The sequence below is a fragment of the Epinephelus lanceolatus genome, chromosome 2, assembly GCF_041903045.1.
Source record: "Epinephelus lanceolatus isolate andai-2023 chromosome 2, ASM4190304v1, whole genome shotgun sequence".
Taxonomy (NCBI): domain Eukaryota; kingdom Metazoa; phylum Chordata; class Actinopteri; order Perciformes; family Serranidae; genus Epinephelus; species Epinephelus lanceolatus.
In genome coordinates this window covers 39,202,271-39,217,780 of record NC_135735.1, presented here as the reverse complement: position 1 = coordinate 39,217,780, position 15,510 = coordinate 39,202,271, and the positions used below count along the sequence as shown (strand labels likewise).

Below are 15,510 nucleotides of genomic sequence, written 5' to 3'. Positions count from 1 at the left end.
TAAACGAGATTTATCTACAGTAACTTTATAATCAAAAACAAACAGTAAAAACACCCATTAAAGCAGCTGTCTGACTGACTCTTCAGCACACCACTTTGGCACATGACCCTCAGATTACAGTTGTAATGTTAAAGGCATAATTCTAATTTTTGAAGTGGGGCTGTATGAGGCACTTACCCATGGTCAGTGTATTAAGTAAATGGTGGTCGGCATGCTCCCAGTTTGGAGAAGCAGGCAGGAGTACCGCCACAAAAGCTAAACAATGTACTGCTGTTGACAGGTGCTGCAGCAAAATGCATTTCAGCCACCTAAAAAATCAATATCAGATTAAGTGTACACTAAATTTAGAACATTTTCACAGCTTTACTTTGATGCAGTCAGCCCTCTCTGACAGGGAACTGAAGCCGTTATCTGTGCTCTCACCAAACTCCTTTGACAACAACAGTGATTTTCATTGCAGAACACAGGAGTTGCTGGTCTACCGCTGCCTTGATTTGTTTATGTTAATTCGTGAATTTGGTGAATCTGAAATAGTCATTTAAAACACCAAAGTCACAGAATTACAAAACAGAATAACAACGGTAGACCAGCAGCTCTCATGGTCAGCGAGGTAAAATTACTGTTGTAAATGGAGTCTGGTGGCTTTGAAAAGAGCATAGATGGATTTAGCAGCTTTAGTTCCCCATTGGATAGAGCTGTTTGACAGCAAGGTAAAGTGGTGTCAATACTCTCAGTGTAGCATACACTTAAACTGATATGGGTTATTTTTTTAGGTAATACACTGACTAAGGATAAGTACCTCTTGCAACCCCACTACGAAACACCTGAACCCAATATCCCGATACTATAGTATGCCTCAGTTGGCCCCTGCCTCTTTCCCCTCAGGACCATCCTACATAATGAAACATCATGCAAGAGTGAGGTAAACTTGTTCTCTGAGCACACTGGACATCAGGTGCTACCATTTTAATATTTAAGTATTAAATTGAATTATTTGTTCTTTGAAAGCTTTGATATGAAGGTGGATTCCAAATGCTTGTTTTGCCAAACTCCTGTGTGATCTGGTCTCTGACCTTCAACAGCTAAACCATGGCCACTGAGCCATGCCTGAGCATACTACACTATACTGAGACCAGTACATGTACTGTATACAGTTGTCTATCTCAGAGCTATAGAAAATACAAGTGGCTGACAAACCAAGAAATAAATGGCTATATATGGGTTAGTCTGTGGTGGGTTTGCAGCAAAATGTTTTTCAGACTTAAGTCAGGGGTTGAATAAGTAATACCCTTATGATTAACCAAATGCAGCACTATATATCTAAAGTCAGGCATTACTGTAGAATGTGCTGGGTTTTTGTCTTCTTGAGAAAAGTTTTTTTCTGTGTTAGATCAGACCTAGAATCAGTAGACATTTTAACAGATGATTTCTTTCTCCAAAACAGGGCTGAGCAGGATCTTGATAGTAGCACATGTAACTAATCTGCCTTATTTGCATCACAGCTGTCATTTTGTAGCAGTTGGTGTTTTAAATAGTCACCACCTGATTTTGACTATGAAGATATATTAAGAGTTTGCTGCCTTTATATGGTCCATTTTGGTCCTTCTTCCATTTGTGGTTGTTTTGGGTTCAGATCTTGTCTATTCTATAGCTCTTTGGTCCTCCCTATCGTGATCCACTTGTTATGTGATCCTGTGGTTATGTAATGTGCTTCATCTGATCTAAACTCTTTATATGGCACTGTCAAATAGTGTGAAACAAATAATTCTTGCTTGTTGTTATAAACTGGAGCACTGAATGGGTGTGGTTTACCACCTCACAATAACAATGTTGCATACAGTAATGGTCTTTTATTGAAAATTGAACAACTCTAAAATAGACTTTGTTTATTGTGCTGTCCTCAGTGGTGACCTCCACTCATCAGATACTCCAAGCATAATAAAACAAACGCTAAGAATTAGATTTGCCTATTTGACTGTATACAGTGTATATTTCTACAGATGTTTCCATCCAGATGAAATGAAGGGCTCATCACAACTACTGTATTATTTAGTTTTGCATGGAAAATGATCACCAGTCACTCACAATTTTTTTGTGTTTTTGTTGTTTTTTTCTTTTTGGTTTTCCACAACGGATCTAACTGCTGGGCTTTCTTTTACTAGATACAGCATGTGTCTGATCCTGTTCCTCTCTACATGTTACTCCCTCTCATGTCAAACATTGTGTACTGTTTCCTCTTTGCATGTCCTCTCAATCTGCATGTGTGTTTGTGTCTCCTCCGTCTCGAGTCTTGTCATTATGTTCTGTGTTTGTGCTCTTCTGTATGTACTTGTGGGAGATGGTTTTCTGAGTCTTTAAAGGACCTTGATTACTCTCTAACACAAGCCACATGTGAGCTTATTGTGCTCAGACTCAATTGATCTGCCCATTCGATCAATTATTCACAGACTGCAAATGCACGTATGCAAGTTTATCATACGTGACTGGCATGATGCTTTTAGTAGGCTGACTGGCATGGCACAATATTATGCAGTGCATTCCAAACATATATTCATGTATATGTTTTAATGGTGAATTGCTAGAAAACATGCACTTACATAGACAATACACATCCACACTCCAGAGCGCACACACACACACACACACACACACAGTGTCACACATACTGACCAGCATACAGTCACATGCACACCCACTGCTCGCTAGTCACATCCACAAATAAGTAAACAAGTACACACAGATATATATATGCACATACACAAGCACACAATACAACAGTCTCACTGGCCCTGACTGATATGTGTGTGTGGTAGGATTAAGGGCGGGGGCCAGGCCTGGGGAGGGAACCAGGATGGAGTGGTGAACAGCCAGCCAGGGGCTCGAGTCATGGACGAACGTGAACAGATGGCCATCAGTGGGGGCTTCATCCGCAGGTAAGTAGTGTGTGTGTTTCTGTGCGTGTGCTCCTGTATGTGTGTGTAGTTGGTATGCGTACTTGTTTCTGTGTGTTTGAATGAATGATTGTGTATGCTGTGTGTTTATATGTGAATGAATATTGTTTACATTCACAATTATATGAAATTATATACGTCTTATCCTAGAATAGGTTGCCCATTTTGACTTTTCAAGAAACATTTTACCTTCATTGTAGACAGGTGGTAACATGTATTATCAAACTGTTCCACTTAGGAATGTTTGAAATGTTATCTGAATTTACTGTAATGTTTAGAGGAAAGAAACTGGACACTTTCTGCTCAGTCTGCAACAATAAGCAGTCAGGGTTCAATAAAGTAATGTAGTTCTTTCATGTTCAGACTCGGAACCCACTGGCTATCATCTGACGATGATAAAGCCTCTCAGGGCTACAGCCAAAATTTCAGGAGATCCGGTGTAGCCAGCAGATAATCAGACCAAGACTTCCTCTTCAGTGTGCTGCTTATTGTTTACAGTGTGATAAACAACTTAAGATGGGTCAACAACATGTCAGCTAATCTCTATAAACAGATTTTAGCAATTTAATGCAGATATATTAGAAAAAAGCTAGTTAAAAGACAAATCGACATCAGACAGTACCTGATGGGTTTGGAGATTGCATTTCATCTCTTGCTCTCCACATGGACTGTTTACCTGCAGGCAACCAAAGTACACTCAAACATGGTTGGTCAATACTATTCAGACTACAAACGGAAACCAGAGCGCTTCTGATACCAAAATCTTGTCCAGTGGCCTACAGATTCAGGATACATGCAGATTACTATTTATAGAGATTCATTCATATTTAAAATTGGAGCAACAAAGTTTGACATATGTGTTATTCCACTGGTTTTCAACCTTTTTCACTTATGACCCCTTAAAATAAATGTGTGTGTGTCTACTTGTGACCTCCCATCTCTAGTTACAGAGGTCTATAAGGTGAGTAGTAGAATTAACTCTAAACTTTGTCATTTGAATAAATGTTTGGGAACCTGAGCAGGTAAACCTTTCCAAAAAAAGCAATGATTTGAGGTAAATCCAACAAAAATTAATTCACATTTGTGTAGCAAAACTTTGTTTTAATCATGTTGTGACCCTCAGAACTATCTCATGACTCACTGAAGGGGTCCCGGGCCTGTAATTGGGAATCACTGGGTAATAGTATGACATATGATTTAAGCCTCATGGATTCCAAAAAATTATCAGGGTTTCTTCTTCCTTGGTTTCTTGAAAAACAGGACTCTCACAGATTTATGTGAAGTGCTGTCCATGGTACTAAATCCTCAGATAGCCCATAACATGTTTGCCAGCTGGGAGGCCACGTGACCAGTACGGCTTATTCTTTTTATCCTTAAATGTACCAGTATTTGAGTTCCAAAGGCAATTTGAAGTATTTGTTCTTTTAAAAGATATCATATCTACTCAAAGTGCACTGAACTGTACTGTACCAGGCTGTTTTATGAAGCTTGTGCTTTCCAACACAATGTAGATTCCAACAGTAACTAAAAATAATATTTTGCCATTAACCAGTCCTACTTCCTCTTCCTGTGTGCCCCAGGGTAACAGATGACGCCCGGGAGAATGAGATGGATGAGAACCTGGAGCAGGTGGGCGGGATCATTGGTAATCTGCGTCACATGGCCCTGGATATGGGCCAGGAGATTGACACCCAGAACCGGCAGATCGATAGGATCATGGAGAAGGTACAGTATGGCCATGGAGAATTTCAACCTTTAATTGGTGGGAGAGGGTGCATTTTTTTCTAGAGAAGTGCATGACCATGGTGTAATTGCTTCTTCACCACTCTAAATTCATACTCACTGTTGGAAACAAGTTAGTTTCAGTTACCAGGCAACAACCTCTCCTAGTTGTTGGGGTAGCAAAGTAATGTTTGATCCAAAGTACATGAAGACAGTGCCAGCAGAGTTGAACATTTAGTAGTGTGGTGCTTCAAAATCTTAACAAAACGGACCTAAAATACTCCTTATGGAACAACGTGAGGCTCAAGGACAACATTAGTCATATTTATAAAACAAGATAATCAAGAGTCTGCCAAGGGTACTAGATTTTCAAGACTGCTTAATAAGATAACTAATTGTAGGCCTATTTGTATTAATGCTAGAAGAAGGTATGGAAAGCTATGGGGCCAGCATGTGGTTTGATGTTGTGAGTTTAACGATTTGATGTCAGAACTGTGCGTAAAGTAAATAAATGAAAGGCAGCAAATGGAAGCTAATCTATAGAGCATTTAGCTGATATTTAGCATGGATTACATGCTCAGCATTAGGCCATGTAACAGCGGATGCAGCTGTGTTGATTTTGAGCAGATTTAGCCCGCTTGACACAGTAATGGAGCAAATCTGATTCACATGCCAATAAACAAAATCTGGGTGAAAATGTGAGTATGTATGTCTCCATTAAAGGGTAATTCCGGTTCATTTCTAGCATATATCCCATGAATGTGGCTGTTTTGACTCTGTGGGTTTCCAGTTCTGGCTAATTGCTCCACAAGTTAATTGAAACAAGACTCCGAGGTGTCACATTCTTTTTACTTTGGGATATTTTGTGCGGATGAATGTGCAGGGTAATTAGGTCAGCTGGCAAGTTGACCTGGACATAGGTCCCTGTGCTGTTAGCCATGATGGGAGTTCATGGCAGCTAGATTATGTGTTTACCTTTGGGCAGATCCAGAGACAAGTGTTTGCAATGACTCTTGTGAAAAATATGGCTTATTTGAACAGCTGTAGGAGGCTCCCACAGCTTGCCCTGTTGTTTTGCATGACTCCTCCTTTCCTTAAATCTCTATAAAGGATGTGCAAGTGCAAAGTTAGCTCCACCCACAGACGCATTTTCCTTTAAAGTCACTCATCCCCACCCATAACTGACTCCTGGCTGAACTGTGTGTGTGTCTCTTTCAGGCTGATTCCAACAAGACCAGGATTGACGAGGCCAACCAGCGCGCTACAAAGATGTTGGGCAGTGGCTAAACTGCGGCGAAAAGTGCTTTCATCCCCGTTTAACCCCAACCACCCTAAAAATAACAACACCAAACCCAGCCCAGCCCCAACACCAACGCCCAGCGCCCTCTTCTTATGCTCGACAGCAGGCGCTGCAAGCTCGTGCTTTTATTGTGATACTTGTAGAGGTTTGCACACATGCACATATCATACATTCCTCTGCCCCCCCTCTCAATTACGCCGATCACTTGCCTCCGTCCCATCCCTCCCCTTGTTGTCAATGTTGTTCTGTGTCGTCACTCTTTTGATTTTGTTAAGAAACATTAGTTCTGTTGCACATCGTCCACTCAAACTGTCTCCACACTGTACATAGTGCTTCTTAAATGGCTTCATGGACTTAGATCACTTCTCCTGTTTTCTTCATCATTCTTTTTTTTTAAAGTCTGTGTGTAATATAAACTGTATGTACACCTTTTTCCAAAATGTTCTTCCCCCCATATCAGTATTCTGGTGTTGTCCATGTAAGACACACTGTGTATTCATCAGTTAAGATGTTGTGATGCTACATGATAAAGCCACAGTGATTTGCAGTGAACATAGTGAACATACAGCCCTAACAGCTTGTAACGAAGGCCACTGTCTAAATACATTTAATGTTGACGTGGAGCCGCTCAAATCTTAGTAACATCATAGACCAAGGATACTCAGTTACGTATTTGAGCCATGTGGATGCAAACATGGCTTTTGTATTTTACCAACTCTATTGATGAAGCAGTATTAACACAATTTGATGCCATTGATTGTATAGCATTTACCTTTTCCTCAGGGAGCTAAATCTGACCATTCAAAAGCAAGGGTTGAAGATTTGTTGTAATTCGTACAAACTGTATCGTAAGTGCATATACAAATATTTGCATTAGGTTGTGGTCTGAAAAGCACTGTTGATGGGACCCTTGTTTAACCATCAGAAAAATATTGGGCATTACCATACCATCATTGCTAACATTGTGATTGATAATGAAAGGAGGTGGAGCTTTGTTAAAAGTCACAGTAGGCAAAGGTACAGGGAGGTCACATCCCAAGCCAGACTGCTTTACCCATGATTCAACCCTAGCAACCCTAATATCAAGTAGTGCATTAAGTGTTATGCATGTCCATCCGCTGCTAGAAGACACTGAATAATTCATGTATACAGACAGAAATATCTTAACATGGCAACTGCATGCTACATATGTAGGCCACACAGAAGAGAGGCCCATATTAATCTGCAATAGTGCCACTCTTTTTGTTTTATGTCTCTTTACCTTTCCAGACTGTGACCATCACTGTAAAATACAACCTTGGGAAATGCCAATAAAACCATCATAACTGTAGAACCAAACGGAGCTTCCTTTCTATTTTTATGACTTTCAGTACTTTATATCATGGTCCTGTGTAACTCACCGAACTGAGCGGAACAAAGACAAGCATGGATTGAAGTAAGCTTCACATTTTGGTCCTGCTCCTCAGTCAAGGAGAAAAAAATTGACTGAATGAGTTTTTATTTTAAAGGGTTCAGCAGACAAGATGCATTATGTTGTATTAAAGGAACACTTCACCCTCAAAATGACCATTTATATATCAATTACTCACCCTGTGTCACATTTATTTTCTTAAGAAAACTGTCTATTTTCTGCATGCCACTGGTGAACGAAGAATCCAAAAACTGAGAAAATTTCTGATAAATTGAAGTCATAGGGGTCCGCCTTTTACAACAGCTAAACTGTATCAAAACATCTGCTTACAAACTCTCACACAACTCATGCAGTATAATTCAGGTCTCATTTATCCAGTTGTATGCTCAGTACGTTCCAAACAGACAGCCCCTTGACTTGAAACTTAGCTATGCTCTTAAAGCCAGACTCCATTGCTGAAAACGGTGATTTTACTACACTGAACTTGGGAGCTGCTGGTCTACCACTGCCATGATCAGTTAGTTAGGCTGTGTTGTTGTGTGACTTTGGTGCATCTGAAGTAGCCTAAAATCACAAAACAACACAAGCAAACTAACTGATCGAAGCAGCGATACACCAGCAGAAATTTGCTGTTTTGTCAGTTGAGTCTGGCTTTTAAGAGAACATAGGTAAGATTCACTTTGTGAGGCTCACTGTTAGAAGGGGCGTCTGTTTGGAAAGTACCAAGCATATGAGTAGATAAATGAGATTTTGATTGTACTGCACAAGTTGTGTGAGAGTTTGTAAACAGATGTTCTGATATATACATATTCGCCGTTGTTAATTGCGGACTCCTTTTACTTTAATTCATCGATAATTTTTTGATTTGTCTTTCACCTCAGGCATGTCAAAAAAACAGAGTGAGGTATTCCTTTAAGGTAAGGCAGACAAGCAGACTTTTTTCAGCTACGATAAGAAATGCAGACACCCTCAGGTTGGTCACAATAGTGATAGTTTGAGCATTTAGCTGATGTTGTTATCCACAGTGATGTATATATGGGAGGTTTCACTGGACAGGAGCACAGGAATCAGGTGAAAAAAGAAGATACTGTAGATCTACTTGCAACATGAGGCAGTACATTAAAAATTATGTAAATACAATATCTGCAGTTAAATAACAATGATAAAAAATGCTGAGGTTCTACAGTGCAGGAAATGACACCTTAAATGTAACACTCTTCTCATATATCATGTTATGTTGAATTTCCTCATTTCAGGGAGATCGATTTCTCTGTGGCATCAGCATATTCATTTCCTTCACTGACAAACAGGTCATGTTGTTACATGACCCAGCTTTATATAAGAGAAAAAAGAGATGTTACAATCCCAGTAGAATTTTTAGGTGCTTTTACCATGTAAAATTTAAAAAAAAACACAAGGTACCATAAGTGTAATATAATGATTTATTATCGTCATCAAATCAAGAAAATGTGTTTGCGCCCCACCACAGGGAGGTGAGAGGTCACAGAGCTTATCCTGGCTACCAGTAAGTTCTTTTAAAACTGGAGCCTAATGGCAAAAAATATGCATTGACAACACTTTTATTTAACGCACTATCGTGTGTTGCATTGAAGGCATGGAAGCAGACAAAAGACAGACATGGTGGAGAGAGAAAGAGGCAGGGAAGGATGGAGAAGGAAGGATGTGCAGCAGCACATTACACTAATGGACATCCACTGTGGTGCCCTGGGCTTAGGGTGGATTAGAGTTTACCACGTCACTAAGAACCCTGACACACTCTCTCTATGTCACACACACAAACTTAAATCAATGACAGATTTGCAGCAGGGTAATCCGGCATACCTTTGTAACATGCACACAAAGAGAAATAAAATAGATGAATGTTATCGTCATGTTATCAACATGAAAAAAATCCTACACAGATGATCATTTGTGGTTCATTAAATACAACATGAGTCTTACCGAAAACAATAATGTCATGTTTTGTAACAGAATCTGTCAGTGCTTCAGCTCCTCACATGCACTTAGCATTAAAGGTATTTTCTGCTGGACCAATAAATGGAACAAACTTGCTTTGAGGCTTCTGAGGACTCAAGAGTGTATTTTTAGATAAAGCGCTCCCTCTGCTGGTATCATTTGACGATGCACTGCATTTTCTCGCTTTAGCTAAAGGGGCACCCCACCAAGTTTAAGTAAGAAGTTCATTTTGATGCTATCAAGTTGCATAATTGAAAGTGTCTCAAATTAAAAAAAGAAAGATATTAAAATGATCGCAAAGAGATGCAAAGGAACTGCAAAGAGACACAAAATAACTACAGAAAAGAGGACAACAACCACAAAGATGAAATGAACAAAAAAAAAAATTCAGAGAGACACAAAACAACTGCAAAGCAATATAACACCACAAAAACATGCATTACATCTACAAAGAGATGCAAAACAAAACCAATAGCCTAAAACAAGGCTGAAGTGTGTGTGTCTTGCTCCTGTAGGAGAGATGAGGGACCTTTTACGTATCTCTGCCCAAGGGTCCATTGTCTGACAATCTGCCTCTGAATCCAGAGCTCTGGGGGCATGATAACTCATTTTTGGGGCTTAAAGTCGGGATATTTTGACCTCTGATGCTTTGGTGGACTATTATCTGACACAAGTACAAAAACCAACATTGGTCCACAGCGTATAATGTATCTGTTAGCATTACCTTGAACTAAGTTCTCACAAAATGACATGTACTGCCCCAACTACATGCCATTTCCCTCCATGAGGTCCCAACCGCTCTTTTCCAGGCAGCTTTGTGGCAATATGATGTAAGTTAATTTGCTGAGCTCTCAGAAATAATCATTTATGTCTGAAGTTTGTCAGAGTATCTGAAGCAACAAGAGCTAAATAAATAAAAATACAGAAACTATGTCTAGTCTTTTTTATGTGACATATCCAATAGATTTTGGACATTCTCACTTCTTTGAAACCTCTAATACTTCTTTAACCTATTTGTTATCATGATAATCCAGAAAGTAGGGCTCTTGGATACACAAGACAATGAAATCACAAACAAAGAAATTCTTTAAGTCACCTCTAGAATTTTTATCTTTTCTCCTAGAATTTATGTGATTTTATTCCCCCAAATCCTCTGACTGAATAGAATTTATTTTTTTCTCTGTATGCATGTACCCCTGGTTCCTGTTTTTGTTTGTCTGTTATTAATTACCTGATATTTTGTACATGTTCCTTTTCTCAATTAAAAAAAACAGCTCAGTAAATAAAGTCTATGTGTAAATTGCACTGAGCGCCTGTGTACACTGATGCTGTCGAAACCAAAACACGTATCCTCATACGAGGTCAAGGCACGGACCTATCAGCTGCTGGGACGTAGAAGCCTTCGGCTATCTCCGCCGGTCACGTGACCCCCCGCCATCCTCATCGTATTTGTCCGTCCAGAGTCTCCCTCTTCAGCAAACAGGACGGTTAGCACCCACTGCGGTACCATGTTCCGAGCTGTGATCCGACTGTCAGCCTCAGGCACCCGGAGCCTGGCTCGGTCACGACCCTGCTACTCAGGTAGGACTGTCCGCAGTACAGCTACCGTGGAAATAAACAGCCTCCGGTAGAAAGATGACTGTAGTAAGATGACTCGGCTAGCTAGTTAGCTTAGCCAACGTTACTGCTGTGTGCGAGTGTACAGCTAACTGGGGGTGACATTGAATTATTTCTGTGGTGAGGTGTCTTTGTGGTCTCGAGCTGAACATATTCCTCCAGTTTCACCTCACACAGCGTATTTTAAATAAAGAGCCGCCAAATTAATTTTAGCAAAAAGAGTCACGACCTTGTGATGACCCTCCTTAGTTAGTTCAGGAGAGTCAGTGACCGCAGTTTATACGCAGCTGATAACACTTTATGGCAAAGTCAACATATGCTTTATTATGTATATAGCTAACGTTATATATGTAAAATGTACACATAGTTGACTATGGACATTTTGAACGATGTAGTTTGTTACCTGTTTTGATGCTAATATTCTCTCATATTAACTGTCATTAATATGAACTTGGATATGCTGTACAGAGGAAAAAAAGGTGTTGTGTGTTGGGATGTCGTGCACCTGCATTATTGTTGTGAGAGATAAAGTATGGTTGGAATAAAAAAGTAACACTAAAACTTTGCCCTACAGCAAGTTACGTTTCTAGCCATATATTAAATACAACTTCTTAACTGGATTTCTTGACCCACAGCGTCCACCACACTGATTTAGGCATTGTAGCTGAAAATGTTTTTTGTGTAACCTGATTTTATTTTATTCCTGAAAGTGTTTGACTTTGATAGAGCTTTGGAAAAGAAAGTACTGTATGCACTTTTTATAATGTCATTTCTTACTTTATGTTAGGGATGCACCATTATACCAACTCTTCATCAGTATCAGCAGACATTGGCTTTAAAATGAACTATTGGAATCGGCTAACATGCTGATAATATCAGTACGTCATTGGTGTTAGCCAATATCGACTTTAAAATTAACTATCATAAGTCTCAACATACTTGTTCTCATTGTGCGCAGTAAATGAATGTTAACATACATTGTAAAACATTCTGTTTCATGTCTCCATCTGCTGGTGGGCCATCACTATGCATGCATGCATATACAATGTTAATTCCACTACAGAAGAGACTTGATGATCACTCAAATTAGGTGGGGAAAAAATGGAAATATCAATATTAAAATCGGTTATCGGCCAATTAAGTTGTCGTATACTGGCATATCAAATATAGACAAGAACTCCAATAACATGCATCCCTACTTTATGTCTAATTAAAGTCCCACAGTATTGTATTTCCCGTTTTCAGAAACAGTTATCACATAAGATGTTTTGTAGAAAAGACAATTTTGCTGTTAAAACAAGTCATATTCCGTGCCATTTTGTCTCTGCGAAATGTTGTCTGGCTCGCTTGCAGTGGTATGAAAACTTCAATGTACATAACATGACTCAAAAGTGTTTTGAATATAGTGGATGTTCTACTTTGTCAGCTTGACTCTTTCATTCTATGTGTCGTTATCATATTCAAATATTGAAATTTATCTCTAGGTTCATGATATATGGCTTCCTAAGTTTTGACAAATATTGAAAACAGTATTATTAAAAGGTTGGCATATGATGCCTGGCCAGGTTTATAGTTGTTTTTTAGGACTACTTGTTTAATAAGATATTTACTCATTTTAATCAAATTTGGCCAGTTTTAGACACACAGACTTCTTTATTGCTGCTTGTGTTTGGCTTCTTTTTTAAAAAAAAAAAAAAGAAAAAAAAAAGAAAGAAACTGTAGAATCTGGAACTGGAAACTTTCACTGGAAAAATCAAAATGATGATGATGTGATTTTTGCTGGGGTCTGTACTAAACGAGCATGTGTTCCCTTACACCTGGAGTATGATTTGCTGGTTGGGGCATCTCTTTAGCACAACAATGCTTCATTTATAATGGTATGTTGTGACACATTTTACTCTTATCCTCTTATCAAAAAATTGCAACTCCTGTGATTTGGATATTGCACTTGGACACATTGCGATTTTGATAATATTAAGATTAATTGTACAGCAGTTTACTTATTTCCATATTACATGTACTTTTAAGCGCTTGAAACTTCTTTATTGTATCATCACTAGTATTGAAAAACATTATGAAGAAATCTCTTTGTCTGCTTTATGTTTTCCAGCTCCATTGGCCTCGAGATGTTACTCCCATGGCAAGGTGGAGACTGACGAGGAGTTTGATGCCCGTTGGGTCACTTACTTCAGCAAGCCTGACATAGATGCTTGGGAACTGAGGAAAGGTGACTTTGTCAACAATTTTTTCTGTTCTTATTCTGACAATGTGTCCTCATCCTGCTGTTCCTAGTTTGGTCACTGATACAGTTCTGGTTTGGGTCTAGTATCAGACCCACCCTCAGGTTTTGGGGTTTGACTCCAGCTGTAACCAGCAAACCAGTAGCAAAAACTGCAAGTATTGTATGAGTTTAAAGGATGTTACCTTTTCTCTCTGTTATTCTTTGCATTTGCTCATGTTATTATTGCTGATACTTTGAAGTAATAGCATTTTTTTTCATTGATTTTAACCTAAAGGCATGAACACCCTAATTGGGTATGACCTGGTACCCGAGGCCAAGATCCTGGATTCTGCACTAAGGGCTTGCCGGAGATTGAATGACATGGCCAGCGCCATCCGCATCCTTGAGGCTGTGAAGGTGAGTGACCATCCCTTCATATATTCAGTCAGGGTGTGCCACATTTTTTTTTTTTTTGTGGAACTGTGTTTCACTGGGACAGCGTGACTCAACTTAAAAGAAGTCAGATTTGTCACTGCAGTGCAGAGACGCATCAAAAACTTCCACATTAGGAGTTCAAATGGTCCACAAATGTAGGAAGTCACCCTGATATTACTGTAGAGTGAAATTACACAATAATGCCATTTGTTTTACACATTTATACAATGACGGTAAAAAATTGACATATCCATACATGTAATACAACACCCAAATAGCAATTTAATCAAAGGATTATTGTTTGAGGCTCATTATTGCTTCTTGCTGCCATGTTTGCAAGTATTGCCTATGACAAAATGCCGCTCATTTGTTCTTTTTTGGTGTTTTGCAGGACAAAGCAGGCCCCCATAAAGAAATCTATCCCTACCTGATCCAAGAGCTCAAGCCCACCTTGTCAGAACTCGGCATCTCAACACCAGAAGAGCTTGGCATTGCCAAAATGTAGACTGTCAAGGTGAGACTGCACTATGCTATACTACTACATGTTACTTGGGGAAGGCGATGTGGCTTTAGAAAGGGAATTGCTTCGGGCATAAGTACTGATCGTGTCCAGCACTGCCTCAAACCTTGTATTTTTAATGGCCTACTGAGTGTACTGTAGACCATAAATTATATTACATGTTACTTGCATGCAGCTAAAATGTCTTTTGTTTGTCTTTCCTTAGGTCATTGGATATTTAAAGAGAAGAGCTCTTCTGATTCTCTCCTGTCAAATATGTCTATATTGTTGATTAAATCCATGCTGTCCTGTTATGTACAAAATGGTGGACCTAATAAAGAAACCAATAATTGATGAATGTCTGTGTTTTCTTTCCTGGTAAGTGGTTGAACATTCTTTAATGGATTTTTTTATACAGCCAATGTTTTGACTCATTGTAGCAGGAAAAGCACAGGTATAATGATTTACTTAGATGGAATGGAGCTGTCGTTAATGTTATTCGTCACACCTTTGCTATGACAATCAAAATGTATGTTGTGAAAACAGTCTAATGTATGCGCAAGTAGGTTAAGAACTATATACAAACCATAAACTAGTTCACGACATTACAGTGAAAAGAAACGTAAATGGGGAAAGACAACCTACTTTCATTTGGCTTTCACTTGCAAAATGTCAAATTCACATGTAAGGGCCAGGAAGAGACAGAAATGACCACAAAGAGACACAAACATACAAAAAAGATGCATCATGACCACAAAGAGATGCAAAGTCACCTTAAAGTCTGTGTCCAACTCCTATGTAGTAGAAGAGGTGGGGCCCTTAATCTCATACTGCCTGTGTGTGTATGGGGTCCAAGGTCACAGTGCAACAACAGTAGTTAAAGCACAAAGAGGGCTGTTTAGTTTGCTTTTTAAACTGTATGTCATCATAAGATACATGAAAATGGAGCCTTCATAAAGCATTAACCACAGAAAATATTTTTCCTTATATATGTCAGCATTACGGAAGTGGGAGATAATAATTACTTTCCTTGCGAAATTATTATTCTTTGCTTCTAACTTAAGTATCTATCTATCTATCTATATATACGTATGTATATACACACACACACACACACACAACATTTAAATTGTATTCTCAGTTCTTATTTCTAGTTTACTTGGATAACTTTGAGGTGTTGAATTGGCGAGTGAAATGTAGCATTACGCTAATGAGAATGACGGACTTTTCTCACAGTGGTTTGGCGATAAGAAACTGACAAAAATGCAACTGCACATAACCAAACATTAAGGTCAACTTATCTTCTTGGATAGCATGCAGCACATCACGTTATCTTTAAAAAAACATGTTAACGACGTTGGGTTTTACTTTGTAGTT

The 15,510-nt window shown here is 39.0% G+C and overlaps 2 protein-coding genes across 2 annotated transcripts in view; both read left to right on the top strand.

Annotated features, from left to right (window-relative positions):
* The window catches only part of LOC117254395 (synaptosomal-associated protein 25-A-like), a 53,996-nt gene extending 46,685 nt beyond the window's left edge, over positions 1-7,311 (top strand). Inside the window, exons 6-8 of the mRNA XM_033622692.2 lie at positions 2,814-2,933; positions 4,532-4,676; positions 5,892-7,311. Coding sequence (XP_033478583.1) covers positions 2,814-2,933; positions 4,532-4,676; positions 5,892-5,960 — 334 coding nt within the window. The 3' untranslated portion in view covers positions 5,961-7,311. The remainder of the gene's footprint in view (positions 1-2,813; positions 2,934-4,531; positions 4,677-5,891) is intronic.
* A 3,471-nt stretch (positions 7,312-10,782) lies between these two features.
* cox5ab (cytochrome c oxidase subunit 5Ab) lies at positions 10,783-14,487 on the top strand. Its single transcript, XM_033617407.2, has 5 exons — positions 10,783-10,942; positions 13,089-13,205; positions 13,495-13,616; positions 14,026-14,148; positions 14,360-14,487. The coding sequence occupies exons 1-4, from the start codon at positions 10,870-10,872 to the stop codon at positions 14,137-14,139; spliced, it is 426 nt and encodes a 141-aa protein (XP_033473298.1). The 5' UTR covers positions 10,783-10,869; the 3' UTR covers positions 14,140-14,148; positions 14,360-14,487.
* The last annotated feature ends 1,023 nt before the right edge of the window (positions 14,488-15,510 follow it).